The sequence below is a fragment of the Antennarius striatus genome, chromosome 2 (assembly GCF_040054535.1).
Source record: "Antennarius striatus isolate MH-2024 chromosome 2, ASM4005453v1, whole genome shotgun sequence".
NCBI classification, from domain to species: Eukaryota; Metazoa; Chordata; class Actinopteri; order Lophiiformes; family Antennariidae; genus Antennarius; species Antennarius striatus.
The window spans coordinates 6,398,044-6,411,494 of record NC_090777.1 but is presented as its reverse complement, the minus strand read 5'-3'; the positions used below and the strand labels follow the sequence as shown (position 1 = coordinate 6,411,494).

The 13,451-nt window shown below is 40.4% G+C and overlaps 1 protein-coding gene across 1 annotated transcript in view; it reads left to right on the top strand.

Moving 5' to 3' along the window:
• Nucleotides 1-13,451, top strand: part of LOC137588946 (1-phosphatidylinositol 4,5-bisphosphate phosphodiesterase eta-2-like) — a 105,765-nt gene that overhangs the window by 10,761 nt on the left and 81,553 nt on the right. Inside the window, exons 3-4 of the mRNA XM_068306307.1 lie at nucleotides 7,645-7,888; nucleotides 8,765-8,894. Coding sequence (XP_068162408.1) covers nucleotides 7,645-7,888; nucleotides 8,765-8,894 — 374 coding nt within the window. The remainder of the gene's footprint in view (nucleotides 1-7,644; nucleotides 7,889-8,764; nucleotides 8,895-13,451) is intronic.

Genomic DNA, 13,451 nt, shown 5'->3' with positions numbered 1-13,451 from the left:
TTCACGTAACCGCTAGAAACGACTTAGACTGAGAAGCACCAGTACCAATGTCCCTGTATAATATAGTACGAACACATTAAATTAGTTTTGATTGCACAGATAATGTGCTTTTGTTATTATTACTGTTATTATTATTATTATTTATTTATTTATTTTGCTTTTATGCAATGAAATATGCCTTGTGCACTGTCTAGAGAGCCAGTAGCCAGTGCAATACAGAAGAAGAAAAGCAATTAGTAAATTTAGGAAACCTGTTTTATTTTCTCTTTTGGATAATACCAAATCCTAATATATTTTTCAATCAATTACTTCAGACCAACTCTGTTACTATTCCTTACTTTTTCGTTACATATACAGTAATGAGGCACTGAGGCCATAACAAAAAAAAAAAATGTATGACCTGATTTGTGTTGGAAAGACTATTGAGTTTATTAAAGCTTATCCAATGCACATTTGCTGAACTGCCACTGTGATCTTGTAGTGTAATGATGATTGAAAAAAGAAAAATCAAGTACAACCTTGGCGTATAATCTTCAGTTATTTTTTGTTGAGCCATGTGTATGGCTCATTTTGGAAATGAATGCAGAAGGTTTCGAAAGTGAACAAAATAAATCTTCTAATTTCTAGCTAAAGAGCAAAACATCACACTTCGTCAAAGAGGAGAGTAGGTGTTGGTTTTGCAGGTGGCTTGGAGTAGAGGGGACATTTTCATTGATTGTTCCGAAGAAATAGTGTTCATAAACACTAAACTGAAACTAACACCCCAGGGTAGAGATGCTGTAGGGCTGCTGGTAGAATGCAAACCCTGGAGACTGTTACCACAAATAGAGACCATATGTTTTTGTCTGTCTTTACAATGTGTATTTTTTGTGTGCAACATTCTTCCCCTATCAGAATTGTCTAATTGGAATGAAGATGCATTTTTCATTCTTGGAAAATAAAATCCATCCCTACCAATCCCAGGGCATGCACTGATCAGTGGGGGACCAGAGAACCTGCTGCACTTATAACAGAATACACACAAAAAAACAGGAGCATACTGCACCTCTCAATATCTCGAGGCACCCCGAGAACACTTAATGCTATTTTTTTAATTTTAGTTCAGCTTTTAAGTCTTTACAAGCACATCATCTACTAATGTGGCTAATGAAGGAATGAATCCCTCAGTGCTCAGAAAGTTCTGATCTTCTCTACTTGGAATCAAAAAATGAGGATTAATATAAGGCTTCTCTCAAACACCCAGTATAGTAGTGTAGGTATCTCATGAGGTTGCTTATAGTCTTTATACTGTGTACTAATGATTGTAAAAACGTACATTCCAGTAATATTTTATGTTATGTTTTGGATGATACAAAAATTATGTCAGAGAGATAGACATCTTCATCAAGTGGTGACACACTAGTCTTTTCTAACATCTGAGGAAGTGATATTTTTTACAAGGTAAGTGACTGATCAGGAGATGGTGGTCCTTATAAATCATTTAATGCATCTGGAGTTCTCTGATGAATACTTGGGTGTCAACTTATACAACCTTATTAAATGAAAGTTGAGGATTTTCTTTGTGGTTTTATTTCTCAAGTGGTCAAGGCAATGAAATGAGCAACCAAATCTTAAACAAACAAGGCAGTCAGAGACTGCAACATCCCGTAACACTCTCAAATTCAACATTTTACCCTGACCTACAGATTATTGTGCCTCTGGCTTCCTGAAAATGTTGGTGAAAATAATTTCCAATACATACATTTCAGAGTCCAGTGGGTTCTCACCTGACACTTTCTTACCACTTATCATGAGAATCCATTGGGTAGTTTTTGTGCAGTCATACCATGCAAAAAAGAGAAGCGGTGAATACATACTGAACCACTTGTCAACATAAATGAAAATAACAAAATGTAATACTGCAATGTCTCATTTTAGCATTTAGTCTGCCTCATCAAAGTAAAAATAAACCCCTGATGTTAACAGTGATCAAGTCAATACTAAATCACTTACCTTAATAGTAAGGTAACAACAATGTTCTAAGGCAGGTTAATTAATTACAAGAAATTACAGATGAATCTTTGCATTACTATTTTGATTCTGTTCATAGATGGCTCAACTCTCCATGAATAATAGCAGCACTGGATGAAGACACGCTAACATTGTCTTTCAAAAATGATGCACTTTTCATGTTTTTATTATACTTATTATTTGGCAAGATGTTTCCCATGGTTAGAGTTGTTTTCTTTGCTTGCCTTTTACTCATGATGACGATGTCTTCTCCTTTTGGCTTTTCCCTTCAGGGGTCGCCACAGCGAATCAGTTGCCTCAATCTAACCCTGTCTTCTACATCGTCTTCTCTCACACCAACTACCTTCATGTCCTCTTTCACTACATCTATTACCCTCCTCTTTGGTCTTCCTCTAGGCCGACTGCCTGGCAATTTAAAACTTGGCATCCTTCTACCAATATATTCCCTATCTCTCTTCTTGACATGTCTAAACCATCTCAGTCTGGACGGTCTGACTTTATCTCCAAAATTTCTAACATGTGCTGTCCCTCTGATGTACTCATTCCTGATCCTGTCCATCCTGGTCACTCCCAAAGAGAAACTCAGCATCTTCATCTCTGCTTCCTCCAGCTCTGTCTCCTGTCGTTTCCTTAGTGACACTGTCTCTATACCATGCATTGCTGGTATCACCGCAGTTTTGTACACCTTTCCTTTCATTTTAGTTGCCTTCTTGGCCCAGATTGTTGCCTTCTTGGCCCAGATCCCTCTTGAAAAAGAGATTATCTCAATGAGGCTAACATGGATAAATAAAGGTTAAATAAAAAATAATAATAAATGGCTGAAACTCTTCTACCACACATCACACCTGACACTATTCTACACCCGTTCCATCCTACACCCGTTCCATTGCTGGTCTCACCACAGTTTTGTACACCTTTCCTTTCATTTTAGCTGAAACTCTTCTATCAGACATTACACCTGACACTTTCCTCCATCCGTTCCATCCTGCCTGTACACGCTTCTTCATCTCTTTTCCACACTCTCCATTGCTCTGGACTGTTGACCCTAAGTACTTAAAATCCTCCACCTTCTTAATGTCTTCTCCCTCTAACCTTACTCTTCCACTTGGGTCCCTCTCATTCAAACACATGTACTCTGTCTTACTGCGGCTAACCGTCATTTCTCTCCTTTCCAGGACAAACCTCCACCTCTATAGCTTCTCCTCCACCTGTTCCCTGCTCTCACTACAGACCACAATATCATCTGTAAACATCAGAGTACATGGAGATTCCTGTCTAACCTTGTCTGTCAGCCTGTCCATCACCATAGCGAACAAGAAAGGGCTCAAAGCTAATCCCTGATGCAGTCCCACCTCCACCTTGAACTCCTCTGTCACACCTACAGCACACCTCACCACTGTCTTAAAGTCCTCATACATGTCCTGCACCACTCTCCACCACTCCAGGCTTCCTCATACAATACCACAGCTAGTCTCTGAGCACCCTTTCATAAGCTTCTCCAGATCTACAAAATCAATGCAGCGCCCTCTGGCCTTCTTTGTATTTCTCTATCAGCATCCGCAAAGCAAATTTTGCAACTGTAGTACTCTTTTCTTTGGCAATGTAGCCACAAGAGGACACAAGCCAGTGTCTTATTGTATTGGTCCCAAGCCCGGATAATTACAGAGGGTTGCGTCAGGGAGGGCATCCGGCGTAAAACTTTTGCCAAATCTAACAAGCAAATTAAACCTATGACTTCCATACCGGATCGGTCGAGGCCAAGGTTAACAACGACCCCCATCGGTGCTGTTGACCTTCAGGGTGCCGGTGGAAATTGGACTACCGTTGGTCGAAGAACGAAAGGAGGAAAGTGTGTTCGTAGGAAGAGAGAGAAAAGGAACGCCAAGAGTACAGGACTGAGAGTAGGGATGTTGAATGTTGGAACTGTAACAGGAAAAAGTAGAGAGCTGGTTGACGTGATGCAGAGGAGGCAGGTAGCTATACTGTGTGTCCAGGAGACCAGGTGGAAAGGTAGCAAGGCTAGAAGTTTAGGAGCAGGGTTCAAGTTTTTTTTTATCATGGTGTAGATAGGAAAAGAAACGGAGTAGGAGTTATCTTGAAAGAGGAGTTTGTCCGAAATGTCCTGGAGGTAAAAAGAGTGTCATGTACAATGATGAGTCTAAAGCTATAAATCGAAGGTGTGATGGTCAATGTTGTTAGTGGGTATGCTCCACAGGTAGCATGTGAGCTGGAGGAGGAGAAATTCTGGCTGGACTTTGATAAAGTGATGCAGAGCATACCTAGAAGTGAGAGTTGTCATTGGTGCAGACTTCCATGGATATGTTGGTGCAGGAAACGGAGGCAATGAGGAGGTGATAGGCAGGTTTGGTATCCAGGAGAGGAATGCAGGAAGACCGATAATAGTTGACTTTGCAAAAACGAAGGAAATGGCTATAGTGAATATTTTCTTTCAGAAGAGGCAGGACCATAGGGTGACATTTAAGAGTGGAGGTAGGAGCACACAGGTAGACTACATATTGTGTAGACTGTGTAATCTGAAGGAGATCAGTGACTGTAAAGTAGTGGTAGCTGAGAGTGTAGCCAAACAGCATAGGATGGTGGTGTGTAGGATGACTCTGGTGGTGAGGAAGATGAAGAGGACAAAGGCAGAGCAGAGGACGAAATGGTGGAAGCTGAAAAAGGACATGACTTTGCATGACTTTAAGGAGGGAGTTAAGACAGGCTCTGGGTGGTCAGGAGGAGACTGGACAACTACAGCTAATGTGATAAGGCAGACATGTAGGAGAGTACTTGGTGTGTCATCTGGAAAGAAAGTAGGTAAGGATACTTGGTGGTGGAATGAAGTGGTACAGGAGTGTATACAGAGAAAGAGGTTAGCTAAAAAGTGGGGCACTGAGAGGTCTGAGGAGAGTAGACAGGGATACAGGGAGATGCAGCGTAAGGTAAAGGTAGAGGTAGCAAAGGCCAAACACGGGGCTTATGATGACTTGTATGCTATGTTGGACAGTAAGGAGGGAGAGACTGATCTATACAGGTTGGCAAGACAGAGAGACAGAGATGGGAAGGACGTGCAGCAGGTTAGGGTGTTTGAGGATAGGGATGGAAGTCTATTGATGGGTGCCAGTGGTGTGATAGGAAGATGGAAAGAGTACTTTGAAGAGTTGATGAATGTGGACAATGAGAGAGAACAAAAATTAGAAGAGGTGACTGACCAGGAAGTAGCAAAGATTAGTCAGGACGAAGTGAGGAGGGCATTGAAGAGGATGAAGAGTGGAAAGGCAGTCGGTCCTGATTATATGCCTGTGGAGGTATGGTAGTGTCAAGGAGAGGTGGCAGTAGAGTTTTTGACTTGGTTGTTCAATAAGATATTAGATAGTGAGAAGATGCCTGAGGAGTGGAGGAGAAGTGTGCTGGTGCCCATTTTTAAGAACAAGGGATATGTACAGAGTTGTGGGAGCTACAAAGGAATAAAGCGATGAGCCATACAATGAAGTTATGGGAAAGTGTAGTGGAAGCTAGACTAAGGGCAGAAGTGAGCATTTGTGAGCAGCAGTATAGTTTCTTGCCAAAAAAAGTACTACAGGTCTAGTATTTGGTTTGAGGATGTTGATAGAGAAGTACAGAGAAGGGCCAACGGAGCTGCATTGTGTTTTTGTAGATCTGAAGAAAGCTTATGACAGGGTGCCCAGAGAGGAACTTTGTTATTGTACGAAGAAGTCTGGAGTGGCAGAGAAGTATGTTAGAGAGGTGCAGGACATGTATGAGGACTGTAAGACAGTGGAGAGGTGTGCTGTAGGTTTGACAGAGGAGTTCAAGGAAGAGGTGGGACTGCATCAGGGATCAGCTCTGAGCCGCCTCTTCAAGGTCAGACAGGAACCTCCATGGACGATGATGCTTGCAGATGACATTGTGATCTGCAGTGAAAGCAGGGAACAGGTGGAGGAGAAGCTATAGAGGTGGAGGTTTTTCCTGGAAAGGAGAGAAATGAATGTTAGCCGCAGTAAGACAGAGTACATGTGTGTGAATGATAGGGACCCAAGTAGAAGAGTGAAGTTACAGGGAGAAGATATCAAGAAGGTGGAGGATTTTAAGTACCTAGGATCAACAATCCAGAGCAGTGGAGAGTGTGTAAAAGAGGTGAATAAGTGAACTTGTTGATCTGAAGAACCAATGATTTATAACGGAAAATCTTGAAAACGATCAGGGTTGCCCAAACTTTTTCATACCATTGTAATGTGTGTATATACAGTGTGTGTGTATATATATATATATATATATAAAATCCTTGCACTTTCGTGCATCAATATTCGCGGCTTCAACTAATTGCAGATTTTTAGTAAGTAGTAACATGATACCGTACGTGCATTCTATTATCTGACCGCATCCTTAAGTGTGCTTAGTTCCGTGAGTCTCGGAATGCAGCGCACTTCCATGAGACACAAAAGTTTTTTAAACAGTGTATAATTGAGTGAGAAAAGGGAATACAAATAGAAGTTAGTTTAATTTTGGTATCAGGAGGGTTCATAAATGTGAAAATTACTGTAGATAAATATTTTATTGCTATATCGCGAAATTTCGTTTTTGCAGGTGGTCCTGGAACCCATTAACCGTGAGAGTAACAAAGGATCACAGTATATATATATATATATATATATATATATATATATATATATATATATATATATATATATATACTGTATTGGCCCGAATATAAGACGGTGTATTTTGCATTGAAATAAGACTGAAAAGGTGGGGATTGTCTTACATTCGGGGTCTAGACATTATACCCATTCACAACACTAGATGGTGCCAGTTATCTTTAAAGCAAATGCTGCATTTAACTCCACAGGCCAAAGTGAACCCTTGTCACGAAGAAGAAAAATAAAAACTAGCGGTAAGAAAGAAAAGAGAGGACAATAAGAGAATAGATAACAGAAAATGGAGAAACGTAGTGACAATCTGTAGAAAAGTGGGTCGAAGATCGGCCAGGTTAACCGGCAGCTGAGGAGAAGTTATGATGCAAACTTAAATGTTCATATTAAGATGTGATAGACAGTTTTTGCAAAATTGAATGAGACAAAATAACACGCTTTTTCTCTCGAATATATTATCGTAATTATTTGTTTCAAATGTACTGTAATTATTTTCTGTATAAAAATTAAATTTGTTCTTCAAAAAGTCTTTTTTCAAACTTGAGTCTTGAAAAAGAGGGGATCGTCTTATAATCAGGGTCGTCTTATATCCGGTCTTATATTATATGTATTTAAAATAGGCCATGTCTTTCGATGTCTAGCTCTATTTTTCTCTTGCTCACACATTCAGACACAAGGGAGCTAGAGGAGACTGCAATCTATACTGTTCACGTGTGACTTTGTGGTTCTTCATGTACTCTGTAACTACTGCTTGAAAAGCAGAATTTAATCTACATGCCAGGGCTGCGTATTTACCAGAATTGGTTGATAAAATAAGCATCGCATTAAAGGGTTTTCAATTGAGACTATTATCATTCTATAAAGTTAGCGATATGTCAGGATATTTTATTAACTTTTATTTATGAAAACGGTATCACCAAAAGTAAATGTATTTTGAAACATTCCACCACCTGTCTGGCTGATTTTCTGTTTTCTTCAACAGTCTCCATTGACTCTATCCGGGAAGTGTGTGAGGGGAAGCAGTCTGAAATCTTCCAGCGGTATGCAGAAGGCAGCTTTGATCCCAACTGCTGCTTTAGTCTGTACTATGGAGAACACATGGAGTCCCTTGACTTAGTTTCAGGCAATGGAGAGGATGCTCGAACTTGGATCACAGGCCTGAAATATCTAATGGCTGGTATCAGTGATGAGGACAGTCTGGCCAAGAGACAACGCACCCGCGACCAATATCCTTCAGCTGTATAGAAGAGGGACACTTCTTGATTCTTATTATATGCACCGATGGCAATTTTCTACTGATCAGTGGATTTCTAACAATTTTTATTCAAATTGAGTAGTGGTGGGAATTGTCGAAATTTTAAGGGTGATTAGGTACCTTATTTTTATTCTTGTCATCAAAATGATCTTGTGCAAACTCAATTTCACATTGTGTCTTTGTAGGTTCTCAGTCATAGAGATTAAGGTGTGAGTCAAGAAGAGCAAAATAAAATCAACTGAACTTGCTTTAGGTTGGTCGAAGACAATTCACCTCTCATCTGAGAGGAATTATCAGTTCTTCAGTTCAGAATAACTGAATAACCCTCTTGGATGAGTAGAAATGTCTTCAATCAACTTTAAGCAAGTCCAAGTTGATTTTCTGTTTTGTTCATTTTGATAAATTTCATAACGCATTTTCTGCGAACAGGTTTAGCACAATTCTTAATTAATTGGCGATTGGATGAATCTGAATACAAGTATGAAGATTTAGACTAATGAGACTTTTTGTAGCATTTCACTTCACAAGTTCATGGTGGCGTGTTCAAGTCCACATTTTTGGTTAAAATTTACTGAAAAGATCACAACTTTTCCCCATTATTGGTTCAACATTAATAGTTCAGCTGAAAAAAATATTGTCATCCCTGCATATGAGAATTTTGTATTTCATGTGTCATATCCTGGAATTTCTTTTTAAATTATATGTGACTGAAACAAGGTTTTGTTTATTGCTTGTTTATTGCAGTAATGTGTTTTCCATAAATATGGATTTTCCAACAATAGCAGAAACAATACTTAAAAATTAGTCTTGAACATTTATGCTGACTGTACTTAACCCACTTTGTCACGTGGTTGAAGCAGACCTTCACTGAGGCAGATAAGAATGGCGATGGGAGTTTAAGTATTGGTGAGGTCCTCCAGCTCCTGCATAAACTCAATGTCAACTTGCCCCGTCAGAAGGTCAAACAGATGTTCAAGGTATGAAAACATTCACTGTAAACATTCAAGATAAAAAACAACCTGAAAATGCCAGTAATGTCATAATAATGCCAGGTGTTATCATGTGCAAAACTTGGCTGAATTGCAGCTGCCAAGATTTTTTTAGAGATGCATGTTCTCCCCGTGTCGGCGTTGGTTCTCTCCGGGTTCTCCGGCTTCCTTCCACCTCTAAAAACATGCACTTCAGGTTAATTGGCAAGTCCGAAATTGCCCGTAGGAGTGCGTGTGTGTGTGCTTCGTTGTCAAGTTGGCAAGTCCGCCACTGGCGTCCTGTACTTTTCACAGACAAGAGCAGGTTCGCCCTGAGCACCTGTGATAGACGTGAAAGAGTCTGGAGAAGACAAGGGGAACATTATGCTGCCTGCAACGTTGTTCAATTTAACGGTTTGATGGTGGGTCAGTGATGGTCTGGGGAGGCATATCCATGGAGCGACGCACAGACCTCTACTGCCTAGGACGTGGTGCTCTGACTGCCATAAGGTATCAAGATGACATCCTTGAACCCATTGTCAGACCCTACGCTGGTGCAGTAGGTCCTGGTTTCCTCCTAATGCACAACAATGCCCGGCCTCATGTGGCAAGAGTATGCAGGCAGTACCTGGAGGATGAAGGAGTTGAAACAATTGAATGGCCTTCATGATCCCCTGACTTGAACCCAATAGAACATCTGTGGGACATTATGTTTAAGTCCATTAGGCATCGCCAGGTTGCTCCTCAGACTGTACAACAGCTCAGGGATGCCCTCACACAGATCTGGGAGGAAAAGCCACAAGACACTATCTGTCGTCTCGTTAGGAGCATGTTGCGACATTGTCAAGCATGCATACAAGCTAGTTGGGGCCACACAAGATACTGAAAAGCATTTTGAGTTGCAGAAATTAAGTTTTTGAAAAAATGGACTAGCCTGCCACATCTTCATTTCACTCTGTTTTAAGGGTGTCTACACAAATGAGCCCTCTGTAGGCTGAAAACTTTTATTTCCATTAAGACTTGGTATCCTTTTGTTCCTAAGACATTGCCCTGTCATTATTTGTATACGTAGATATCCAACTTCACATTGAGATCTGATGTATTTAATGTGTTTCTTTTAAGTGCACCTTTAATTTTGTGAGCAGTATATATATATATACTGTATATATATTGCATATATATATATATATATATATATATATATATACACACACACACACACACACTCTTGTAGGGTGGTATCTGTGTGTCATCCTCAAGCTCGGGTCCTCTATAGGTAGTATATATATGTTTCGAGTGCTTCAGGTATGGAGAGCTTGTTGTATTTCCTGGGTACCTCTTTATTCACCATGTTCCCTTTTTGCAGCATTAGCTAGCTGACTGACTTCTCTCTGTGTTGCCTTTATCTTCGCATCTAACCGTCTCTTCCATGGAGAGTATTGCTTGTTGTGCCCTGTACCAACCAATCTTATATCCCAGCATCTCGAGGATTACTGTACGGTGAATCAGCTTGTTGTCCTCAGTTATGTTCCCTGTGAGGATGGTTCTTATTGCAGCATTCACATCTTCTAGCAGATCTTCTGAAGGTACTTTACAACTCACCTTCAGTATTTGTATGAGGCTCCATGTTTCCAGTTGGGTTACAATCTTCTCAGTTCAGCAGCTCTTTTATTGAAGCTGTCTGTGTCTCTTGGGGCTTAGTACACAATCTGGAATTGGGGGTGGGTGGGTGGTGAAATCTCCCTGCTGACCTGGCGTCCTGTCTCCCCCTTGCCTAGCATTGTTGTAGTATTTTATCAGTCTCTAGTTGTGATAGCCCAGTGTTCGAACATCCATAACCAAAAACTGCTAACAGCTGTTTCTTTGTTAGCCTTGACTGTGGGTTGTGAAGCATCCATTGGTCCCACATCCACCCATATACACTATCTCTCTGGGATTACTCGTATAGTGGCATTCCAACAACTTCGTATTCTCCGCCCTTGTCCATGTGTTTCTTGTTCCAGTAACCCATTTCTCATCAGACTGCCCTGGTTCCCTAGCAACTGACGCGGACCTTGTTGACCCAGGCGACGTCCGAGCCAGTATGACTCTGTCATTATTGTGTTTGCTCATAACTGAGGTAGGTATAGCATGAAGGGTGTTGCCTCAGGACCCTCAATGGATAGTGTTTGCCATGACTGGGGTTCGAAACCACACCCTCCTACATTACAGACCATGCTCACCTGCAATGGAAGCCACGCCCTTCCTGCATTTGAGTAAGTTGACTGGATAGTGTTTGTCCTGACCGCAACTCAAACTCACGACCTCCTGCATTCAAGTCAATCCACTTAACCATTGTACTATCCAGCTGGATAGTACAGCCTTCACAGTATTTGTGAAGGCTAACTAATAGTGAGATTGGGAAAGGAACTAACGTTAAAGGAAAAGGCACCTGTCAAAAGAGCATGTAGAAAAGAAATTTTAGAGAAGTGATTGTTCTGTGAGCTGACTACATGAACAGCACTGTATGTACAGACACTCCTCTACTTACATTCATTCAATTTACGTTTTATCGATTTTACGTTTGAACTGACTGTAAAATAATCTTGTAAAAAACATTTTTGTGAGTGCATTTTTGAGTTTAGCGTGCTCTCCGTAGTACAAGACATTCAAACGTAAGATCGTTTGACACAGCGTCCATTGTTTACATGGTGCAAACGACAGACTGAATGTGCCTTGCCTCTTCCCAGTTCATTGCATGTCACCCTTGTGTTAAGACGTCATATTTGTGATCTCTGTGTTTACATATACATTGTTTTGCGTATTTGTAACCCTAAGCAAATATGGTTGGTCAAAAGTGTAAGTGATAGTGGTAGTCAAAAGAAGTGGTGTTTTATAAGATACGGTAATATAATTTATGGATGTACATACAGTATGAACGGTCAAACATTACTGGAACGTACAGTAACAACTTATGTTCATTTTCACATTACGTTCGGCCGTTTGGAACGTACCTAAAACAGAAGTTGAGGAGCGTCTAGTTGCTAAAAGACCGTTTGTGTCAGATGCCTGAGGACCGTTTTGGATACTACATCGGTTGTCTCATTCCAAACGGAAACCATAGCTGGACAGATTGCTCGTGCTAGCCAGCTAGTTTCACTCAGAAATCGTTGCCATTTTCTGCGTCATTCATGCTCTTTGGACTCTCTGATCACAAACATGAAAATTGTTGGAACAGTTATGACACTGTAAAATTATGTTAACTGGGAAGTCCATGTATTGTTAGTGATAGGCAGATGAAGCCCCATGTAGCATTGACGCTTTTCATCCCAATTGGTTCACTGCTGTTCGAAGATTCATGAGGTTTCATTTGCTTTAGTATGTTATTTACTGGATGCTAAAATATCAGTTGGCATGAGTTTGAAGTGTGTGGCATTTTGCTGAAAGCCTGTGAATAAATATGTCATCAAAATAAGGAAGTATGCAAAACATGTATATTTTAGTGATAGATATACTTTATTAATCCCAGAGGAAATTGCACGGCAGTACACTGTGTGTGTGTGTGTGTGTATTGAAAAAAAAAAATCTATTAATAATTCCCGTAGGGAAATTACATGTACGGTATATATACACATGCACACACACCCACTCTCACAGTATGGAAAATGATTATTTGGACATGACGAAAATGAAAATACAGTAAACATGTACAGTGAGAGGATGGTTGGGGTTTGGGTATGGACAATGATTGTGCTTTCATAATGTTGAGGTATAGCCAGTGATCATGCTTGGGTCATATCATTCGTTTTTATTTTAAAACAACATTTTTGTCCACTGTATAAATGTTATGACTCATAAAGAAACGGACAAATAAATATCCAACTGTCAAGCATGTTGATAAACATGTCAACATGTCTTTAACGTGGAGCAGTTATCCATCAGAAAATAGCCGGTTTTAACTCTGTCCATTCTGTGTGTACATGTAGACATGGGTCACCCACACAAACGTCACAGCAGTTTCGATTCATGGAGATGCCCCCTGGATAGAAATTTTTTTTCGGTTACAGCATCCACACGACAACACATACCCGGTGTTTACAAAAAACTTCACTTTGACCAGTGTTTTCGTCCCAGATATCTTTGTTGTCGTGTGGATGAAAGGCCTAGCTGCAACAAAAAGCCTCGTTGCCTGATGCCTTACGCCATATTGTTCACGTGATTCCTTCTGGCAGATGTGCTGTGATTGCATGGCAGGTAGTGGGTGGAGTTAAAGCGTGACAGTGTGAGGTTTTCAAGTGAGCATATTCAAATATATAGGTGGGGAGATATATATGTATATACACTGCTCAAAAAAATTAAAGGAATACTTTTTAATCAGTGTAGCAACCTATCAGTGAAACTTTTGAGATATTGATCTGGTTAGTTAAAGGGACAGTAAAGACAAAATGAACCAGGTCTGTATTTGAAGTACATAAGTAAAATAAAAGGCTTGGTGGCATTCTTATACTTTATGAGCAATGGGGACTTTGGAAAACGAAATTTATCGTAAGTTATGGAGCGCGCCATCACAGAGGAAGTGACGCAATC